Genomic DNA, 22,694 nt, shown 5'->3' with positions numbered 1-22,694 from the left:
AGATCACCCTAATTCCATGGAAGCTGTTGGAAGCATTTTGGGCACTGCAAAAAAAAACCCCAAATCTGCATATTGTGGATTTAATAAAGATGCTGTTTAGCAAAGCAGATGTTTTGCTCAACAGGAAGCGCCGCCAGTCAGCACGCTCGAGGTCTGCGAAGCGGTGTCGTCGCGGCTCGGCCCAGGGCCGGACGCGGCCGTCGCTGGGCCATCCCTCTCGCGCCCAGCGCGGAGGCGACGCTCCGGCGGCCACCGCACTAAGAACGAAGTTAAGGACAAGCGGGTTTAATTTCCATCCCGGGCTGAGCGCCCCCGGGGCCGTCGTGCTCCGCGCAGGCTACCCGGAGGCGCCATCTCCGCCCTCGGGGCTCGCTGTCCCGGGCGGGCGCTGTGAGGGCGACGCCGGCCCGGCCCGGCCCGGCCCGGCCCGGCCCGGCCCGGCTCGGCTCCCCCTCGCCGGGCTGAGGCGACGCCCTCAGCGCTGGGGACGCCCGCGGGGCCCAGGCGTCCGGCCAATACCCCCCCCCCCCCCGCCTCCTTCCGGCCTTATCCCTCCTCCCGCGCTCCCCCCTCAGCCGCCAACAAAGGGCCCAGGCGTCCGGCCCGCCACCGCCGCCGCCGCCGCCGCGCGCCGCCCCCTCCCCCCCCCCCCCCCCCCCCCGGCCCCGCGCGCGCGGGCTGCCGGCGGCGCGCGGCGCGTGCGCAGTGCGCGGGCCCCGGCGGGCGGGCGGAGCCGAGCGGCGCCGAGCGGAGCGGAGCGGAGCGCAGGGAGCATTGTGCGGGCGGGCGGACGGAGCGACGCCGCGCCGCGCCGCGCCGCGCCGAGCCGAGCGCCGCGTTCCCCGCGGCCGCCTCCCCCTCTCCCTTCCCCCCCCTTCCCCCCCTCCCCCCTTTTCCTCCCAGCAGCATGTCGGGCCGGTCGGTGCGGGCCGAGACCCGGAGCCGGGCGAAGGATGATATCAAGCGGGTGATGGCGGCCATCGAGAAAGTGCGCAAATGGTGAGCGGGCCGCGCCGCGCCGCGCCGGGACCCCGCGCCCTGCCCGCCCGCCCCGCGCGGGGCCGCGGCCCGGCGGCGGCCGCGGGGGGCGGGGGAGCCGGCGGCACCCAGAAGCCATTTCGCTCCGGCGAGTCACATGAAGGCGGCGGCGGCGGCGGCGTGTGAGGGCCGGAGGCGGCTCCATTGTGCGGCCGAGCCCCCGGCCCGGCCCCAGCTCCGGCCCCGGCCCCGGCCCGCCGCCGCGCGGCTTCCCGGGCCCGCGGAGCGGCCAGGCGGCCGCGATCCCGGCTCCTCCCGCCGCCCTCCCCGAGCAGCGGCCCGGGCCAGCTCCGCGCCCAGCGGGGTCGCGCGCAGCTGCCGCTCGGAGAAGTGGGGAGAGAGACGCAAAAAAAGACCAAAAACCACCCCCCCCCAAAAAAAAGCGTTAAAACGTCGCTGTACAACTCAAGTTCTTCTTTCCTCAGTTCCCCCCCGGTGCCGAGGTTTGGGGTCGCCTGCCCCTGGCGCTCCCGAGCGAGAGAGGCCGGGATCGCTGCTTGAACTTGCTTTAAAATACAGAATTAAAGGTCGTACCCCCAGTGAAATCATCCCCTTTTGTTAGGCCTTAAAAGTGCTTTGGCTTTTTTTTTCTCCCCCCCCTTTCTTCATTCTTTTGTCTTTTTCTGCCTTTATTACGAAAATCGACACGAGGTGTTCAGACAATACAGCGAAACGCAGTTATTGCAGTGTGCTGCACAGTCGGTCTAGTGGTTTTGGAGGGGTAAGGGGCAGTGCCAGTGTGACTTGAGAATGGATCTTTCTTCCAGCAAGTAAACTGTTCAGTAGTCTTTGTGCGTGTATTTTAAAATCTTCTCTTAAACATGTGAAATCCGCAGAAAATCTCTTTGGTTAGCATTAGCATGCATAGCTGGGCTGTTTTGAGCCTTATAAAACAAGGGAGCACTTTTCTTGTAATCTACAGCTAAATGCTTTGGTTGCATTAAAAACAAAATGCAGAAATTAAATGTGTTTGTTATCCTGGCAAAATGGATTGTTGCGTTTTTAAATGGCCTTGAGCACGTGAGCGGGCCAGTTGGCTTGAGCTGGACAAAGAATGAAAATGTGTGTCCGGTAACGCAGGGCACGAGACGGGGATTTCGGAGAATCCCTCCATTGTGCGGGGAGCGAAGCAGTCGCGGGATTACAGCTCTGCTGATTTCAGGAACTCTCTTCTTCTCTGGTGATGTTTTTAAGTGCTGTTTGCTGGCTTTTTGGCCAGCTATGAAAGATCAAAGCTGTATAGCGAAGGGAGAGTACTTTTTAGCAAAAAGTAGCATTGTTGGATGTGTGGGACTATTTTATTTGTAGGTGTTTCATTCATGAGTGCAGCACGTTTCCTTTGAGTCCTAGTTGGTGGATTTCAGAGAAGAGTAGAGGCAGGAGCTTGGCCATTCAACAAAACATCATTTTTTTTTTCTTGGCAAGCGCTTTCTGCCATCATGTCAGTTGCTATGGCTTCCCCTATAAAACAGAAATCTTAGGGTATAAATAGATTTTGTACATTTTAACCCTCCTGAGAGAGAGCTTGTTTGAAAGGGTTACTGTACAGAATCATGCAAAGTGTTTCTTCTGATTGCTGTCAGAAGTATTCATATGGCTTTTTGCCTGTACATGTCACAAATATTTACACAAACCATTTCTCATATATTTAAAGGAATCATAATTTGCTGGTAAATCTCATGATTTTTTCCCCCTGCTTGCTTGCAGTCAAGTACATTGGAAAATTAGCAAGAGAGATTCTGTGTTTGTGGTTCAAATGTTTTGAGAAGACTTGTCTTGTGAAATTGAACTTCCTAAGATGTAGGAATTGCTAGTCTATAAAGAGCCACATAGGCAATTTTCAGTGTGCAGCTTCATTTGCATAATAGGAGCAATTTGTTGCCATCCACAGCTTTTCTGTGGAAATGCAGCCACTGAGGATTAAAATACCTTGCATACAATGTTCCATAGAATAGAGTTCTCTGAGACTTGTACATGTGGAGTGCTGCATTTCTGTACTGCAGCCCGTATTGCAAACTTCTCTAAACTGACAGTGGCTCCAGTGGCTGGCACTCCCTCAGTACGTGAAGGTGCAGAGCAGCCTTGCTGTGCAATATTACTATGTGCCTGTATTGCCACGTGTATGTGCATGCCTATTTGAAGTGAGTTCCCATCAGCACAGAGCTTGTCCTGTAGAAAATACAAATTCGTTCTTAGACAGAAATCCATCCATTGATGCAGGTATCCATCGTCATGCATGTTTGTATCACGCCTAGCACTTTTGATATTACTGGAGCTTAGCTTATGGTAGTAAATGGTAAAGTTGTTACAGTTGCATAAATCTCAAGATTAAAGCTAATTTCTTTTGTTTAAATTGCTGTCGTGAATGAGCATCTATTTTAGAAAACCCCTAGCACGTATCCTACAAAATACGTGGTTGTGTTGTGTTTACGTGGCAGAATGCTATATTTCTATGGCTAAGAGTGTAGACCTACTTTTTCTTAACAATAGTTGCCATGTTTCTTCCAGTCTATTAAAAAAATCATCCAAGTTAAATTTTACTCAATGAATTATAAACAGTATGGGATTATCTTTTGTTTTATTGACAAGTATGTGTAGATTCTAAATAGGCTCTCAAGAAGAGAGGGGCAAAAACTGTTGAGTTCTCAACCAGCATTACGAAATAGTAGAAACGCTCTTAAAAAAAAAAAAAAAAGTAAGTCAGATTTATTGAATGATAGAAGATGCAGAGTTACACTGGGAAAAAAAACCTGCCATGAGTGGCATACAAGTTTAAGTTTCTGGATGTCTTAGGAGGCAGCGAAATAATTTGCCTGAGTAGCTGGGGTTTCTGAACTTCTGGACATCCATGCAAACATAAGGATAGAGGCATGGTGTGGCTGACTAGGTGTCCTGATTAGGGAATGCACCAGTAATGAGGAAATCTTCGGCTGTCTTGTCACTAAATTGCAGTGTCTTTGCGTAAGTCATTTTCCCTTTTTCTCCCCTGTTTATCAAAGCAGTAATCTAGGGATAGTGATAGCACTTCATAAAGTAGAGGTGAACTTGGAGAACTGATGGATGTAGTTGCAGAAAGTACTAAGTATTTATTATGGAAGAGAATCAGCTGTTGAAGCAGACTTGACTGGGATGTAGCTTAAAACAAAGCATATTTTGTAAAAGTTGAGGAGCAAAATGACTGTAGGCAGTGAGATCATGTTACCTTCCCAGATAACACTGGTTGGGATCTCTAGTTGTGGCTAGTTAGGGAGCAGAGTTTCTAGGCAGTGTGACTGTGGCTTTTCTGTTCATTGTCTCCTTTCAGACTTTGTAAAATATTTTTGTGTGGTATGTAATGCTCGGAGATTGAGTTTCTGCAGGTTTTGCTGCTCATGCTTCCTTCTTGCAATAGATTTTCAATCTGAAAAGTAGTTGAGGCATAGAACTTCTTAACATGATGTCTTTAGAAAAGACTGACTCTTTGATACTACCAGATTGTCTGTCTAGTTTAGTCAGGCTGGTAGGTAAGACATTGGCTGCATTTGGTTTCCTGCTAAGATTGTACTTCACGTAGTGGTGACTGACGTTAAAAATCTTCTAGTGTACGCAGAGGAACTACTTTGAAATATCGTAGTTATCCGAACACAAGTTATCATGGTTGAATTGCAAAATAGTTTTTCTGGTTCATAATTATTTCTCTTTGAGCCAGGACATGCTCTCTGACTTCAGTGAAAGTTGGATGTATGTAAAGGAGGAGTCTTATATGTAAAGCCGTGTTTCTCATTACTGTAAGAAAAGGTGCTTGTTGCAGTGCGGAACCTAGCAGAACTTGCTTAAAAACAGGCTGGCGTATGTAAGTTAAAAGGGGACTCTCATAATGTAACATACTTAAATTGCGAGAGAGAGATGTCCTTAACCATTAGTCTTTTCCATTCATTTTGATGCTACATTATGTTTTATTGTATTTGCAGCATGGTCCAGAGACACCATATGTATGTTTGGGGCAGCTTCGTGTTAGAATCGAGACAAACATCTACGTAGCAATAGGCGTGCTCTGAAAAGCAAGCCTACATTAAAAAAAAAAACCTCTTTTCTGTGTCTGAGAGCACTGTGTGTGTGTAATAACAGCATCCCCCCCCCCTTCTCCTGTGCTCGATCCCACAGGGAGGTCATAATTCTGTGATTTTCACCAAACTCGGTTGCAATGCAAGTGAGCGTGATGTGATAAATTCAGCTTTATGACGCCACTTCGTGATCCTCAGCAGAAGATGGGCCGTGTGGGAGCAGCCCTGGTGCAAAAGCCCATCGCTGTGATGAGCGGTAGTCACCGCACAGAGCCACGCGGGTGTGAAAGCCCTTTCTTGAGTGGTAACATGTTGGCAGTAAAGGCTTTCTGTTTCCCTGCCATCGAATGTTTCTAGCACTCAGTGCTGCTGCAAAAGCTGCCTTGACACTTTACGTATAAGTGTAATATACACTGTTGTGTTTGCTCACCAGTATATTACTTTTATACATGGAATTAGATGCTCATCTTGGGAGCTTTAGTGTTATTATTCAAAATATAAATATATTTATGAGTCTTGAGTTATTTAAAAGGGGGAATTTAGTATATAATTATGTAAGTTCTAGGGTAGTAGTGTGCCTTGGGCTAAGTAAAGAGCTAAAAAAGTGTTGATATTAATGCTTACTGTGCATATACTTGACTGTCCTTAAAATGGTATGGTTCAAAATCTAAGAATGTTTTAACACAACTTCAGATAAATATAAGGCTTTTTTTTCCTGTTGCATTGACTAGTTTCTGAATTTATTATAATTAAAACATTTAAGATAATTTCATTTTCCTGGTTTTAATCTTCCATACTGGGAAGTATTGTGTGTATTTTCAGTTTTGACATTTCCCTTTTGTTAGCTTGGGTCATTTATGGAAGAACAGGTTTAAAACCAGGAAAATGTCTTTTGGAAAGCTGTGGAGTTTGTCAGGTAGACACGGGCAACTGAATTTGGTAATTGCCAAATCCTTAGTCTGAATAACTCTCAGGTTGATAGTGTTCCTCTCTCTCTTCCAATCCACGAGTCTATACAGAGGTCACCCTGTATGGTGTGACAGGGTAGTTAATAAAAAGTGTTGCCTGATGATTGCCTAACAAAGTTGGCAATTGACTTACCCAGGTTGACTTGCCTGGGTGGCATTCTGGTCAGCGTCCCAAGATGAGTGGGTTCAACAGCAGATCCGTTTTGCAGAAAGGAAACACGTGGAGAACCTAAGCAGGGATTCACAACAGGGCAGGCGTGAGAGCTCCGGAGTTCCTCATTCTGGCTCTGGCGTGCTCTGGTTAGCCAGAGTATTTTGTAGTTTGTGCAGCTTCAGCAAACTGAGTGTTAGGGGCAGCACGAATAAATTGTCAATTCTAACCAAATGAAAAGGAATGGCCCTGAAAAGCAGGCTGGAGTCATGACTTTGCACAAAAGAGAAGAAGAAAAAAGGAGGGTGGGGTGAGGATTCAGAGTAGAACCGTTTTTTATTTTTGTGGATTTTTTTGAAACGGGCAGTAAATACTACAGATAACATTTTAAGCTTTATTTGCAATAAACCTCTTAAATTCTGAAGTTATTTTACCCTGTTGATCTTAGATGTCTGAAACTCCATTACATTTCTTTGTTAACGAATTCATGTTTATGCTGCCAGTGACTTTATTTTATTAAGAGTTTGAGGAGCTTGTCTTGTGCTTTTTTATTAATACTTTCATGGTCTTAAAGTTTCAATATTGCAAATACTTACATATGTAAAAATATTTGAATAATAGCAGTTCACTGTTGGGTTTTCTTTTTAACCATAAGTGCTTGCAGGACTGGGATGTTGGTGTACTTCCATCACAAAATATCTTTATTCCCGTTGTTGTCTGAAATGGTGTGTATTGAAATCATAAAAGGAAAAAAGTCCCTACAGCTGAAAGGTTATCGAAATTTAAAGGGTTACTTAAGAAGCTCAAAAGAATTAAAATGTCAGGGCTAACTTTAATACTAGAAAGAAAAAGTTACTAATATAGGTTTCCTCCTGTGTTCTACAGTCTGTCCAGTGAAGATGCTGTGTGAGGCTGCTTTGAGATGCTAACAGGTATCTTGAACTTTTGGTTTTCCAGTGCAGCATCTCTAAGTAATATTTTGCTGTAGGAAAAGACTAAAATCTTGATTTTTAAACATTTATTCACCTCCCCCCACCCAAAGCAAAATCTTCCAGCTGATTCTATTTCCATAATTTCAAAGGTTTTTCTAACTAGAAATAAGTTTAGTCTGTCTTGTATCCGTTAAAAAAGCCAAAAGCAAACAAAATTCATCGCTTCACAATTAAGTCTGCTTTCATTGTTTACATGCCCTCATCTCCACTGTCATTTTTATCACGTCTAGCACTAGAACTCTAAATTAGCATAAAATTGTCTTTAGACATACTTTAGCCATCTAGTATACCTAAATGGATGGATCTAAACGTGTTTAGATAAACTGCACTCCAGGAAGTGCAGTGGGAAAACTATATATTTTAATTAAAATGTCCCTGTGGACAGGTCCAAAACTTATAAATTTTCTTTTTTGGTGGGGTGGGGGGACAAGAAAGTGTCTTCTCTAAAGGGAAAACAAATAAGATTGGCTTTAGTTGCTGAAACAAATGGTCAGTAGGGTGTTTGTGACATTTGTACAATGTGGCTGCTTTTGATTCTGGAAACTCTAAAAACTGAGATATCGCATGTATTTGGAGTCGCACTCAGCTTCTCCCATCCTGCAAAGAACATTTTTTAATCTCTAACTAGATTCCAAATCTGTTACTTAAATGTGTTTTTATAAAAGAAATAATAAAAATGCTTATTTTGAGATCTCATGCCAAATTAATTTCAGATGTTCCTGCATAGTTGATGGAATTGGTCTGTGTTGTTAACTTCTAATTGATCCTTTTGCAGAGCTATATTGCAAACCCAGGAACCAGCAGTGGTAATCTGTGACCTGAAAACTGATCACAGAAACTGGATGAAATTTCTCTGGCATTATGGACCTTGCTTTAATGTTCTGATGTAAAGAGTTCAAGGAATTCATCCCTTAACTCAGCGTTCAGCATCCTTTCCATCTCTGCGCTCTGTGTCTGCATGACCCCGTAATGTAGTGACACCCTCCGGCCAGGTTTCCTTCGCAACTTGTCAGCGTCCTGACTTGCTGGCTGGCTGGCAGGGGCTGCACAGAGTGCTGCAGGTTATGGTTTTTCCCTCTCCCGTAGCCTTCACAGCCTTTCCTGTCCTAGAGAGCCAGGCTCTCCTGGATCTGAATTCTGCATCGCAGCACATATTGCTACCAATAAGGCTGTTGGTTCTAAGGCTAAAATTTCAGAACTGTCTGACAGGAGTGTTGAGTGAATGTTAAATTGCTAACAGCAGATTTCTATCTAAAAATAAACCTCAGATGGTCAAAATGCATTTAGATTTCTAATACCATTAAACAGCTTCATGACAACCAAAACACACTGGTCTGTTTAAAAACTCTTCTATCTGTAAAGCTGAGTGAAAACTGTAAGCATTAAATCTGCATTTTGAATAGCTGTTCTTCTTAACTATACCTTTAATCCAGGTCTCATTACTGCTACCGCAGTTACTCACCTAGACAAGTAACAGCCCTCAGAATTCTGCAAGTTAGCAGTGCTCTAACAAATTTTTGAAATGCAAAGAACAATTTGCACAATACTGCACTAAAGACGATGTAATAGCCTATTTAAATCCTTGACAACTTACAATAGTAGATCACTTTATTTTGAATATGAAGTTTAAATTCTCCTGCATTATAATTTTATAGGGAGAAGAAGTGGGTGACAGTTGGTGACACATCCCTAAGGATTTACAAATGGGTACCGGTAACAGAGCCTAAAGTCGATGATGTAAGTATCCTGCAGTGTCTTGCTATTAGAAGATGTAGAGAATCATTTTTCAGGAAGGTCAGAAGAAATATGCTCCTCTTTGAGCCTGTAAGTTAAGACTAGTGTGGGTCTTTCCAGCATTTGAATGTAAGAGCTCTAGGGGAAATGTTGATTTTTCACAGAAAGTGATGCTGATGGTTCAATAGGTGGCAGTCTTCCCTGAGTCAAGTTGGATCAATTCTTAGATAAGTAGTAAACACTGCACTTGAAACGTGTATTTTTTTGTAGTTAATTTGCAATTGATTTTGAAACCGTTTCCCAACATAATAAAGGAAATATATGTGTGTGTGTTTATATAAACATATATATGCACATATGAATATGTGTATATAATATATGTTTTTATATATATGAAAATTACAGTTCCCTTTTTTCCTGCCTGATGCTTTAGAGGAAAGTAGTTGCTACGAAACTGTTTAGAGAATGCATTCTTCTGTCTGTGCATCATTAAGCACCACTGCCATTTTGCTCAAAAAGAGACACAAAACATTGAAGTAAGGATAGGAAAACCCTGTGGAACTGTGAGATCATCTGTATTGTTTAAGGTGTCCATCGAGCAGTACAGCAGATGCTTCTATTGTAGTGTCCGTTTTCTCATGGTAAATGTTTTGTATATGCATCGTATTTACATTCTTAGTGTGCACTGGGGAAGTACTGTTTATTTCCCAAGATACAGTCATATGGTGTAAGAACAGTGAGTATAAAAATCAAAGTTGACAGCACCTACACGTTGTTTTCAGCTTTAGTTATCAATGTTATTCCTATTTTATAAATGGATGTATTGTTACAGAGAGAATATTAATTGGTGTTGCCACAGTAAATTAATGACGTAATTGGGTATATGTCCTTAGTTTGGTGCTCTTTCCTTGGGCTGTCCCGTAGTTTTACTTTATTTGAAATGTGAATTAAGTCCTATTTGGAAGAACACTATTTGACTAGTAAGTGTATAAAAGTAATAGTTTTCAAAAGTTTCACATACATGCCTTATTCAAAGTCCATGTTCAAGACCTGTTTTTGAATAGGGTTCTTTTAAGCAGAGTCTGTTTCTTTTTGTGCCTTTGGGTACGCCAAACATTTTCTTGACTCTAGCAGTCATGGTGAGCTGCTTCTGCTCTTTCAAAGCTTGAGCAGTGAAATTTCTATGAAATAATTACTAGTGAATTGTGAAACTTTTCCTGGTTTCTTAACAGAAATTTGTTCATTCTGACTAGTTCTCAAATGTTTGGTCTTAATTTTATTATTTGCGATGTACTGAGGGAAAAGGTGGTGCTATTTTTGTGATTTTAGGTAGTTAGGCTTGTGTGTTGCTATTTCAGGGGTTTCCTACGGCCAAGCTATGCTTGTATGATGGATACCACAGTGCTTTGTAAACAATTTTCTAGCTAGGTTTTTAGATTGATTTTCAATGTGACTGCTACCAATCCTAAAGTTAGATTCTCTCTTAATAAGCATGAGTTTATGTAAAGCCTGTATGAACAGAGTTTAGATGCAGTATTTGAGCCATTTTGTTCATTACTAGTGAGTTTTTAGGTTTAGACCCCAAATTTGCTGAACTTAGGACATTCCTTCAAAACCAGTCACTTTAGCATCCTACAGTCACATTCTACTTGTCACAAGTAGAGGCTGTTGTGCTGCTCCAGATGCTGCAGACTTGATGTCATAAGGTTTCTCTTTAGGCTCTTGAAGTTCCCCCCAAAATATTCTGAACATTTTTAACAAATAAATATCAGATAGGGGTTATCTTAGCTGTTTGATTATAGGCATCCTTTTATACCTGATTTCATCTGTGTGTGCAGGAGCAGGTGGAGAATACTCGCTTTTTACTAGTATAGAGGAATGGAGTCTTCCTAAGCCACTTTAATCTTTTTTCTGAAACTAGAATTAATTAGGAGGGCTCTTGCTTCCTACTAGTTTTGAAAGGCTGTTATGGAACCTCATGGCTTTGATAGCTAAGCTTAAACTTTTTTTTTTTTTTTTTTTTTAATCTCAGCTTAAATTTCTTGCAGTCATTTTATCAATATTTCTCTTGTGCCAAAAGTAGCCTTTCACTTTGCCAAAAAAAAAAAAAAAGAAGAAGAAATATTCGCTGAGAGATTATACCCCCTCTGAATATCAGTTTTGCAAGGTTAAAGAATTCCATATGCTTTCACCTCAGTTCCATATATGGGAATAAAATCTGAGTTATTTCATTTGTTCTCTCAGAAGTAAAAATGCAGTTAAAAAAAGCCAAATAATATATTTAAAGTAGAGGGAAAAATGTTTCAAGATCTCACTTGTTGAATTTCTTTTGCAGTCTTAGACTATATTTGACTGTGGTTTTATTTTTTCCCTTGTTGGAGGGCGCTGTCTTATCTGAATAGATGAGTTGCTGAACGTTCCTCCTAGAGTCAGGCTTTTAATTGTCTTCTCAGCAGGCATGCAGGATCCTCCAAAAGCAGTGCAGCTGGCTCTTTCTCCTGTGAGACCGATTACATCACCTCTTAATTGGAAGTGCTGCATCTCTTAACAGACAAATATTTTCCACGTGATGGATGCCGCTGTCTCTTCCTTTGTCTTAATGCTTGCAGTTTGTACTGTTCTTTTGGTCACAAGCATGTTTTGACCTATTGTTCATGTAGGACTCTTTTTTTTTTATGCTCTTTGTTTTAGGTCAGTCTGATTTTTCTTCATTCTTTAGTTTTAATGAATAAACAGCATCAGGTTTAGGGAAGGAGGAGATCTCTGCGGTCTTGGTCATTGAGAAAGAGGTAAATAGCTGTCATCTTAGTGTTAAAATCCTAGCTCTCTCTCATCATTCCTGTTGTGTATTCATGCATACTTTCTAGGTGCATTCTACAAGCTTCCTGATAAGAAAGAGAGAATATACCAAGCTGGGTAACTCCCAGGCTGGGAGTATTAACTGCCAAGCTAGGAGTTAATATACACATATACGTGCCGTACAGTATAGTTTCCCAAATCTCTGATCAGTGATGTTCTTTCCTTTAATTGTTGTAACAGGGGTTCTTTTGGCCTTGCTTTGGTAGCTCTTTGGACTTAGCACAACTAGCCACGTGCAGCTCCCAAATTCTTTTACTCGGTTTCAGCAAGGCACTCGTCATTGTGCCTCAGATGGCACGTTTGTAGAATGAGGGATAGCACTGAGAATTTTGTAGTCTTACGAAAATTGTGCAGTGGTTTGAAGACGAAACATGTTCAAGTGCTAACCATTACTAGAATTTTTGGATAAGAACCTAGATGTTCTAGTGCTTTGTGACACTTACAAAGAATGCAATTACAAAAATGTCCCTGTGATCATTAGGACAAATGCATTCCTGAAAACTGCAGTGGTTCTTGGGTTTTTTAATCACTTGAAAGTTAAGTAAGATGCTTACCGGGTAATGAGTGAGAAGAGCCTTATATTGACATGAATTTTTCTTCCTGGTGATCTAATTTATTTGGATACTTATTTTTTCTCAGAAAAATAAGAATAAGAAAAAAGGCAAAGATGAAAAATGTGGCTCTGAAGTTACCACTCCAGAAAACAGCTCCTCTCCAGGGATGATGGACATGCATGGTGAGTGGGAGAAGGTCAGCCCCAATTACCCTGCTAAACTACTATGAAAGTATAAGCTAGCCATGTCAGATTCTCCATTGGTCAGTTATATGGACAGCACCATGGTTGGGCCAAAGAGTGACATCAGATACTCATCTGGTGCTTTGGATTTCTATTTTGTAGATGTCTTAATGGTTTTTAAATGCCATTTTCATCTGAGCTGTGTGTGAAAGTAAATTGTTGCTGGTGCTGAATGTGAGAAAATACATATATCTACCATCCAGAATGCCATACGCTTACCTATGTGAAGTTTTAACATTGTAGAGCTTATGTGGGTTTGTTTGTTTGTTTGGGGGTGGGGGGAGGAGGACAGAAAGGACACCCCCTTCCCCAAACTGCCACTGTATATCCTGGCTTTATACTTGTTGAGTTGTGTTTAAAATTTATTCTCAACAGCTGCAGGTGAGTCAGGACAGAAGTAGTCTGTTAGTGCTAAGTAGTGATTCTGCTGCATCTTCCTTCTGCCGGGAAGTTTTGAGCTTGCTCAAATTAACTAGTTAAGGAAACATTTTTTGCTTTCCAGAGCCAGGCACTATTAGATCAATTAAGAAAATTTTAAAAAGTGTGAACTGTTGAATGTTAACATGGTGCTTATTACAGAGGAGCCTTCACAGCTCATCTCTGTTTTAATTTTTTATCTTCTAGGTGTTTGCATAGCAATTATGACTGAGAATGTGGCAGTAGTTGAGCTGATTATAGAGGATCACTTTTTGGTGGGATGTAAATTTTTTGTTTCAGCTTTATTTGCATTTTTATTGCCTCATGGTTGGCTTTTGCAGTGTTCATAGCAAGTATGGCCTTGCGATTAAAGGATTGAGCAGGATATTCACAGATTTGGATTAATTTTTGATCTGTGTTGCAGACTACTTAATTTTTGACTTGGTCAGGTTATTTAATTTTCTTAAGTCTTGTTCCCTCGTCTGTGAAGTGAATGTAATACTTTCTTTTTTAATCACTTATCATTTGTGTTTTTAAGCAATATTGTACAATTTCATGATAAACTTAATCTGATCTGACTTCAGGCTGCTCTGAAAAGGGATGGTCCCATCACCAGCTTATGTGTTCCTGTAGTCCTTTGGATGTAGTGATTATGCAGCTGCAAAGTGAGGTAGATGAGCTTGCATGCCTAGCATGTAATTTAACTAATGATGTTTTGACTTGAAAACACCTGTAATACAGCATAGGCTGCCAGGGCAGAAAACATCGTGGTGATGGTGTAGAAAAAGTTCAAACACAGTATTAGTCTAAATGCTTCTGGATTTGCTCAGCTCTCCACTAAGCTAGACTATGGCCTACATTGTCTGGGAATAATACATGAAAAAATGAAAATATGGAAGAATTAAGGTGTCCTTTTTATTCAGATCTTATGAAACTAGAATGTTTTGATTTTAACTCTTTTCTTAACAGATGATAATAGCAACCAGAGCTCAATAGCTGATGCTTCTCCGATAAAACAAGAAAACAGTAGTAATTCAAGTCCAGCACCAGAACAGAATTTGACAACACAAGCAGATGGCACTGAAGTAAAGTCTGATGAAACTCAGACAGAAGCAAAGGAGCAACCTGGCTCAGAAGGTAAACTGAAAAGATTGTCTCCAAACTTGAGCAAAAAAGTTATCCTTTAGCTCTGATGTATTTTATCTACTGATTTATTTTAAAGACTGAATAGTAACAATTTGAAAGAAATGGCTTCTGAGTTCTCAAACATTTCTATGAAAATGTGGCAAGCCTCTTGTGCCTCCCAAAGATCCTTCCAAAGAATAATAGAAGTCAGATCGACATTCAAGGTCTCTTTAGAGAGAAATCAAACAAAATACTCAGTTTGTTGCTATCATAATCTCAGTCTTCAAAAAAGAAGTCATTCAAAATCTGCTTTTACCATTTAATCACACATCCTAGGAAGTGTTGTTTTGGTAGATCTGGGAGTATTCATTACCTAACAAGAAAATAAAATGGAGGTGAGATAGCTGTCAATGATTTTTTTTTTTATTGTGTAAACTATAATCTTTTCTTCTTTGTCCTTAGCCCAGCTAATTACTTACTCAAAAGCTGGTTTTGAATTTGATCCTAAATTTCTAAAAGAGTTAGAATATTTTACTGCAGTTCTTCAAAGATTAAAAATATGTAAGGGTTAAAATATTGTTCTAAACATTGCTCTTTAAGCATTATTTTGGGTTATTGGAACATGCTCTGTATTTCTATTCTTTAGGAGTTAATTTTCCTCATCCTATTATAACAGATAAAAGATGTCCTTAACACTATTCTAATAATTTGTTTTCAGAATTCTTTCCATAGCAAAGCAATTAAATTATGTCCTACTGATTCCATTCTTAACTTAGCAGATCCACTAACGAATTTAAGTTTAGATCTTTTATCTTGGTTACATGATGTCATTGTTAATTAGGATTAAAATTTGACAACCAAATTATCATGAAATTGAAATATGTCAGAAAGCCATAGCCTTAAAAGAAAATCTCAGCTGACCTATTTGATCATGGTAAACTGTGTGGGTTTCCTCCTAAGTTTAATATTGTCTGAACCTATTTGTGTAAGGTTTTTACATAGCATACATGTTCCTGTGACTGAATGTATAGATTCAGGGAAAACCATACCAGGTTCTCTGGATTAGTTCCAGAGCCATTTACTGTAAAAGGAGGTGAAGAAGTAATAACAAAAAGTACTCCTTACTAAAAGGACTATATGCTGTGTTTTTATTAGATAATTCTTCATGTACCAGAAGTGATGTTTGATCAAACCCTTTGAACTATGACATTACTCAGCTGGATAGGGTTAATGACCTTGTGCATCTTACATTACCATGCTGACATCAAGAAGGTTCCTCAAAGCTAAGGTGCAGTTCGGGTGGTCAAAAACACCTCATGTGAATTTTTTTTAGTAGAAAACAGTAAAAAAATTGATTTCATCTATGTTAACAAGTCATTGCAGGCATTGGAATAGCTTTGGGCTTGACAGTTTCAAGTCTGGATTCTTTTACCCAAAGGTCAGCAGCAAGTGGAAGAGGAACAGCAGCTCTGAGCTGTCCATTGTGGGAATTTCTCTAGGTCTATTTTTGTCGTGGGGAGATGTGCACAGCACAGAATCCTTCTTAGCTCAAATTGCTGTATAGACTGAGACATGCACAACAAAAATTCAAATTTCTTCTGACTTGTGAGAGTTGTTTCTTTAGTCAGTATGGAGGTGTGTTCTGGTGGGACATGGAGGGGAAGCTCATTCTGCTGGGATTTCTTGAATCTGATGTTTGAGACTGCTTACTATAGAGTTCACTTTATGTAAAGTTAGTGAAACTTCCAGAAATACTTGTGATGCTTTTTACGCAGTATGCCACAAAAATACACGCTATTTGCTAATTATGCCATCTTCTTTAACCACAGGTAGTGGGGGAGGGTCTTAATTTTGTGTTTTTCTTCATTTAGAATAATTGTTTGTCTGAATCGGGGATATGTGGAGAGATCACTTCCTAAACCCTGACTCCATGCATAGACTTCTTTCTCACTTGAGGGAATTCTCAGATCTTTAAATGAGTTGAATAGGGAAAGGGGAAGAATGAATTCCAGTTTTTATACTGTTGTTGGTGTGGATACAGAAACAAATACTTTTTTTTTTTTTTTTTTTTGTATCAGAGTTTTTTTTTTTGGTGAACCTGTGTCTCAACATACTGTATTCAACCTTTAGTGAAATTTAATCAGTAAAGACTTTTAAGTTCTCCTGCTTTCCATTCAAGTGGACTGAGTGTTTTAACCCTGAGTCCTGCAGTGTAAGTCATTTATTTTTTAGAGGGATAGAAGGAAAGGATTAAAAAAGGAGGAGGGGGGAAGAAAAACTGGAAGCAGGTAAGAACCACAGCAAACTGGAAAACTTTTCCACATGCATGCAGCAGACATGGTTAAGCTAGCCAGATGAATTTCTCTTAGTCAGATGAATTTCTAAAAGCTGACCTAAAAGTAGTGGCAAGGAGAAAAGTAGATTTTAAATATATGACTGAATTTCAGTTCAGATAATTTCATGCCATCTCCTTAGCCACACAGTTTTAGGTTCTGTGTTGTAACAATTCAGTGATTTCTGTAGCTGCCTATTCTGGTTCAAAGCAAGTTTCAGAGAGTTCAACCCTTTAACAAAGTTTATGTTAAAACTTGTTTGCAAATAGCATTGAAAGGGTTTGTGATATAGGGCGTATGTGAGCTTAGCTCCCTCTAGGGACTCATCCCAGCAATTGTATCCTGCTGGTAGCATGAAGGCAAAGGTCTGCTCAAGTGGCAGCAACCTGTGGTTTTGGCTTTGGACTTTGAACTTCATTACAACTTACAGTGTTGTTATATAAGTTTCCATTAATAGTTACTGATGAGTGAAGTTTTTATGTTTGTGATGTTGCTAGTGAAAAAACATCCTAAAAGCTCTTGCTGTTTATTTAAAATGATTTCTTAAAATTTCAGATACCTCTGACGAACAGAATTCACAGTCTTCAGTGGAAAATTCCATGAATAGTTCAGAGAAAGCAGAAATTCAGTCCTCTGGAGAAAATGATATAATTACAGAGGCATCTAAAAACTCTCAGGTAACCTTAAGTGCAAAAGCCCAATTATTTGGAATTTGGAAGAGAACATTTTTCTTAAAAGGCAAATGTAAGGACGCCAGTTGTACATTTAGTCTCATTTCCTAAGGCGATGGCAATAAAGCAGCAGTAGAGTTTTAAATGGACATTGTAGACTATTAAATGCATATGCATGTTTCTGTTCGTACGGTTCATTTCTTTGGCTTCTTGCATTTCACTCAACTTGAACAGTAACACTAGATTAACCTAGTTTACTTTTCAGGTTGCCTATACTAGACTCTGCTAGTTTTGTAAGGAAATGCTAAAATTTGTTGCAACTAATGAATTCTTTGGACTTAACCTACTGGAAAGGCCCTTTAGAGGATCAGAACTAAAATATCTTCTATAAAAGTAGATATAGGTATATCTGTTGAAAAGTGTATGTTTGTCAATTCAGTGGACATGCACACTTCCCGGAATACTGACAAATTCTGAAGGGAGGGAGGAAATTATCCTTGTAGTTGGTCCCCTCACACTGGGATCCTCAAATAACCACTGTTCAGTCCATTGATTTTCTTTCTGGATAATTGGCTTGTTTCAGTGCACCCCTTACTCTTTCCAAACTTTGCACGTTCTGTCCTGTGGAGATTGCTTTGGTTACAGCTGGAACAAATTCATGTGTACTGTTGTGCTTGAGTGTGGAGCTAAGGGGAGTCCAGACATGACCGTGCATCAAGGCTGTTGCATTTGGAATATTCACTATAATTTAGCCCATGACAACAAGTGTAAAGAAGTTCAGGTAAGGTGGAAGTAGAAGAATGATTTCAGGAAACAAATTGACTTGTCATGTCATTCTCATGTCCAGGGATAATTTGTATTTTACAAATGACACACCAGGGAGTTTGCTCTTGCTTCTTGTTTGATGTTCATGGCACTGAGGTTCGGTGCAATGATAACATGACTGTTTTTCTTCTTCCCCTGTTAAGGACTCTGAAGGAGTGCCACCTTCTAAAAAGATGAAAGTAGAGGCTTCCCAACAAAATGTTGAAGAGATTTAGACTATAGATTTTTCTGGTCAGTTTTTATGTAAGGTACATCAGTGGGCTTAATTATAGAACAACCTTACTTAAGCATCTTCTCTTGGATGAGGACAGAACTCCTAACTTTTCAAGTTACCAAGCAAAAATCCAAGAAAGCCTAACAAAGGTTTAACTTCTCAGACACTGAAAACTTTTTCCTGTGAAACAAACATTGAGAACTTTTAAGTTACTGTCTCTGAAATGGTTGGAGTAAACAACTCAGGAGGGGTCTACGCACTGTTTCTAAAGTCAAAATTACAATTATGTTGCTGCTGTATTTTTTTTTCATTTCTCTATTTAACAATGTAAGATATTTAAGGATGGTACAGGTCAGTTATTAGCTTTCATGTGAAGTTCATTGTTCTGGCGTGATGTCTGCTTTTGTTTTGTGCCTTGTGTTCTGAAAACAGTGCTAATTTTTAAAAGTTGTTTTGCAACAGTCTCCTTTGCAAAGTGGCCTATGTTTGTATAATGCCATGTAGTAAGGTTTTTTTTGGTTGGTTGTTTGGGATTTTTTTTTTTTTGTTTTGTTTTGTAGGTTTTTTTGTTTTTTGTTTTTTTAAAAAATTATTTTAAATCCCTGGTGCTTAAATTTTAACAAATAAAGATCAGGAAGCCATTTTCACTCTTGGAGTCCAAGGAGAAAAAGGAGCTTGATATTTTATTTTAGCAGCTATAGTGGAAATCTTTTATTGAATGCATGGCATTCGCAACTGTAAATTTGGTCTTCTAAATACTTAACTTCATCAGAAGTTCACATCTGTTTACCATTTATAGTCCAGATCTGAATATATAATATAACACAGCAGTTAAAATACTTACGTATTAGGTCCAGATTGCTGTACTGGGTACAACTTTCTTTACAGAAGAGTTCCACTATGTACATAAATAGGGTCAAAGGGATTTGATGCACAGTGAACCTATTTTCAATTGGTCTTTTTTGATATCAAGTTTTCACTGAACTGGATTTTATTGTACTGTTTCATTATAATATGTTTACTTCTATGTTCCAGGTCAATACTGTATTTGGGATTTTCTTTTCCTTTCAGCAAGTCTTGTAAATAAGCCTTGTTGTTTCCATGGTTTCTACATCATTGGTAGAAATGTTTTTTCTTTTTCAATTATGTTGAAGTATGCTTATGCTAAACTTGATTGAAAGGCGCTGAGCATGTGCAACTCCCTTCAAATTTATGGCATTTAGAGGTCCACAGCCAACTGCAAAGGTCAGTTCATAAGGGCTTGATCTTACAGTGGGCTTTGTACTTCCAGGGTGGGCACTCAGTTATAAATAGCTGATGTCGGTGGGAAGCATTTATTTCTCACTTGAAAACTCTTAACACATGCGTGCATGTGCACGCATACACACACACACACACACACACACACAAACACACGCATATTGCTGGATTAGGCCCTTAGTCTGTCTTCACTTTGGGACATGGAACTTGTAATTTAAATTATGATCTCATAGCTATGAAAATGGTTGCGTATAGTTTGTAAGCTAAGAACTGTAAATACTTTTTAAATGAAAAAATTGCTTCCAGTTGATACATTTTCATAATTAGCTCTTCATTAAGCTTATTTATTTCTGAATTCTCCAATAGTGAAAATGGCTTGCACTTAGACTACTGCATTGCGTTTGCAATTATCATTTTATTATGAAAAACAATGGGGAAGTCAGGGAAGGGAATGGAGGGAGGGAGGATTGGGGAGCCAATACTGACCTTCCATAAAATGTTTGTAGGATTAAACTCCAAATAATACACAGCATTCAGTTTCAGAACTATTTCTTTATGTTGAAATAAACTTTTTGGATTTTAACTAAATAAAATCGGATTGCAAATCATTCATGAAAACAGTGTGCTCCCTAATAAGTTTTTGGGATTTCTGGTCTGATCATGAAGTCCATTAACATTCTGAAAATAAGGAAATGAGGAGCCAAAAAAATATTTGCACAATGTATGCAATGAAATGGTAGCATTTTCTCTTGAATTGTGTGTATGCCTAAAATGTGGATAACTGGTCAATGACAATTGATTTATATGTATACTACATTCAGATTTAAGTGATATTTTGTGAGAAATTCTATTGATATATTAAATGGGCAAATCTAGAAAGATTCAAACTTACAAATATTTTTGATTTACTAGCTTTTTCTTATTTTTAATGATGAAACAAAGTTAATCTGATGCCACCTTTGAAAAGTAGTCATGTTTACTAATCACTATCTTCAGGTGCATCACAGCAAGTTTTTTATTTTAATTTTGTAGGTGTTTCCAAGGGAATAAATAGACTTTTGGTTTAGGAACTAATTCCTGTGCTTTAGGAAGAAGTAAAATATATAAATAGCACTAAAATACCTCAAATTTTTCATTAGATAGAAACATTTATTGGCATTGTTGACATCAACAGGTTTAATTATAAATTTCCTTTTCTCTCCTGTGGCTTCTGCTCAGAACTGTTCATTGTTCTGTGGCTTAAAAAATAAGACATCATAACCATATTTCTAGAGGCTTTGTTTCTAAAATAGTGATGCTTTATTTACAGGTTATACAAAATACATTCAGAACTTTTTTTTTTTTAACCAGAGATTCTAGTGACAACAGACAACTGAACAAGCAGATAGATTTGGGTTTCTTAAACCTGTTATTGTCAGTTTCTAAGAGAAGAGACTTTGACATTATCTGGTGTGAAGAAATCCAAAATAGTGTATAAGACTGTTATTAGTCTTTTCTTGAAGTGCCTGATAACATTTATGGGCCAACAGATGTGATTAAACACATTTTAATGCCAGAAAGTACAGATGGGACCAAATCAGAATATTGGATTCAAACCTACATAAGGTTTGAAATCAGATCTAAATCCAGCTTTTTTTGGCTTGGACCTGTCTCTACCAGAAACTTGTTTTATGAACTCACTGTAAAAAGGGTTTATTGAAAGCATTGAGACATGGAGCAGAAGGAGAGATGTAATTTTCTTCAAGATGACTGAAAGTTCTCATACAGCTAATGTTTTAGAAATAGTGCAAATATCAAGAAGTGCTTCCTTGCTACAGTGCTGAATGTTGGAGCTTCATTTACAAAAGCAAAAGAAACTAGAAGCAAGCAAGTAAATTAGCTGAGTTGGTGGAACATGTGGGAAGGCCTTCCGAATAAGCGATTTACTCAGCCAAACATTTTATAGCAGAACTATTCCTTGGAATTTTTATGCTTGGGAAAGTAGTTGTTAAACATTCCAAAAAGTGCTGGCACTTACAAAACAACAAAAATAATCAACAAGGCAGTATAAAAATATTGGGTTTGGGTGGCTATCTTCATACATAAACATCGTCATGTTTTGGAATGTTCTTTATATCTAAGGGCCTGTTAGAAGGTGTAAAGAATTTTGTTTTCTTCAGTACCTAATCGTTTTCCATCTTATGATTTGTGTGTGTGTGTGTTGTACAGCAGTATAATTTTTCACTTATTTATTCCATCAGTAGTTATGGTTTGTACAATGTACAATGGTTTCATTTCAAAAATAAAATAAAAAATCACAACATGAATGCTGTGTGAATAGTTTTTATCAAGAAACAATCTCAGTTTGTTTTTTCAAATTAAAATAAATTTCAGTTTTTACGAATAGTCTTTTTAAATGTGCATTTTCTGGTGTCTCATTTGGTGATGTGTAAAACGGTTCACTTCAAAGGACCAAAGGTGTCTTGGTGTCATTTTAGCAGGACTTTGCCCCCACACCTCCCCCCAAAAAAGTAAGAACAACAAAGTAATAAATAAGGCCAGTGTATTTACAGCAACCTACACGGTACCGTGCTAATTTAAGGTGGTAGCTGTTGGCTTGATACTCAGCTATTGCATAATGGTAACTTGGAGGGTGGAGGGCAACATAGTGTGGGAAATAGGCTTTGGTTTCAAAAGACGCTTGGGTCGGATGCTAGCAAGAATAAAACTCCTTCAGTGTTTTAGAATGATTCTTTATTGTTCAAGAAGTGTCCTGCTTATTTTCAGTGTTGTGTGCTCTGTCCCAGAGTAGCCTGCAGAGTTTCGCAGACAGCTGAACTGACCTACCTGTTCACCAGAACCAGAATGGTGAGCTGCAGCTGGCTGGCTTGCTCCCAGCTAGTTTTGTTCCCTCCCTTGTGTTTACTGGGGTGCTCATGGGATCCTCTTGTGAACCCCTATAATTTTCTAATCTAGGAGAAAACTACCCATTTTTACTTAGTATTTATTTTTTACTCTGGATTGGTGAGTTAATCTGCACACAGATATCAGCACAGCAGTATAAGGGTAGAGTGGAACTGGAGAGATAATAGAAGAGAGCAGAAATACAAGCAACAATGTAAATCAATACAATCCCAGAAATAAAGGCCTCTGAGCAGGTAAGGCTTGGCCAGTGAGGTAGTAGTAGAAGTGGGTTTGGAGCTGGAAGTCGCCCGTGTGGCTCCCCTGGAGGCCGAACAGGCAGAGGAGCCAGCGGAGGGCACCAGGGCAGCGGGTACCTGGTCCCTGC

General features: G+C 39.7%; 1 protein-coding gene across 2 annotated transcripts; it reads left to right on the top strand.

The window, feature by feature from the left end:
• The first annotated feature begins 791 nt into the window (after positions 1-791).
• Positions 792-21,718, top strand: BCL7A (BAF chromatin remodeling complex subunit BCL7A). Of its 2 annotated transcripts, XM_062590322.1 has the most exons (6): positions 792-999; positions 8,848-8,929; positions 12,425-12,521; positions 13,968-14,135; positions 17,012-17,133; positions 18,096-21,718. In XM_062590322.1, the coding sequence occupies exons 1-6, from the start codon at positions 908-910 to the stop codon at positions 18,165-18,167; spliced, it is 633 nt and encodes a 210-aa protein (XP_062446306.1). In that variant the 5' UTR covers positions 792-907; the 3' UTR covers positions 18,168-21,718. The 2 variants fall into 2 exon arrangements, with proteins under 2 accessions (XP_062446306.1, XP_062446305.1); XM_062590321.1 differs by lacking the exon at positions 18,096-21,718 and having other exon boundaries at positions 17,012-18,081.
• Positions 21,719-22,694: the final 976 nt, after the last annotated feature.

Source organism: Rhea pennata, chromosome 17 (genome assembly GCF_028389875.1).
Source record: "Rhea pennata isolate bPtePen1 chromosome 17, bPtePen1.pri, whole genome shotgun sequence".
NCBI lineage: Eukaryota > Metazoa > Chordata > Aves > Rheiformes > Rheidae > Rhea > Rhea pennata.
This window is presented reverse-complemented; position numbering and strand designations above follow the sequence as displayed.

Coding starts and splice junctions, on each gene's coding strand:
- BCL7A (XM_062590321.1), top strand. CDS start 908: ATGTCGGGCCGGTCGGTGCGGGCCGAGACCCGGAGCCGGGCGAAGGAT. Junction 1,000..8,847: donor ATCGAGAAAGTGCGCAAATG/GTGAGCGGGCCG, acceptor ATAATTTTATAG/GGAGAAGAAGTGGGTGACAG. Junction 14,136..17,011: donor GGAGCAACCTGGCTCAGAAG/GTAAACTGAAAA, acceptor TTAAAATTTCAG/ATACCTCTGACGAACAGAAT.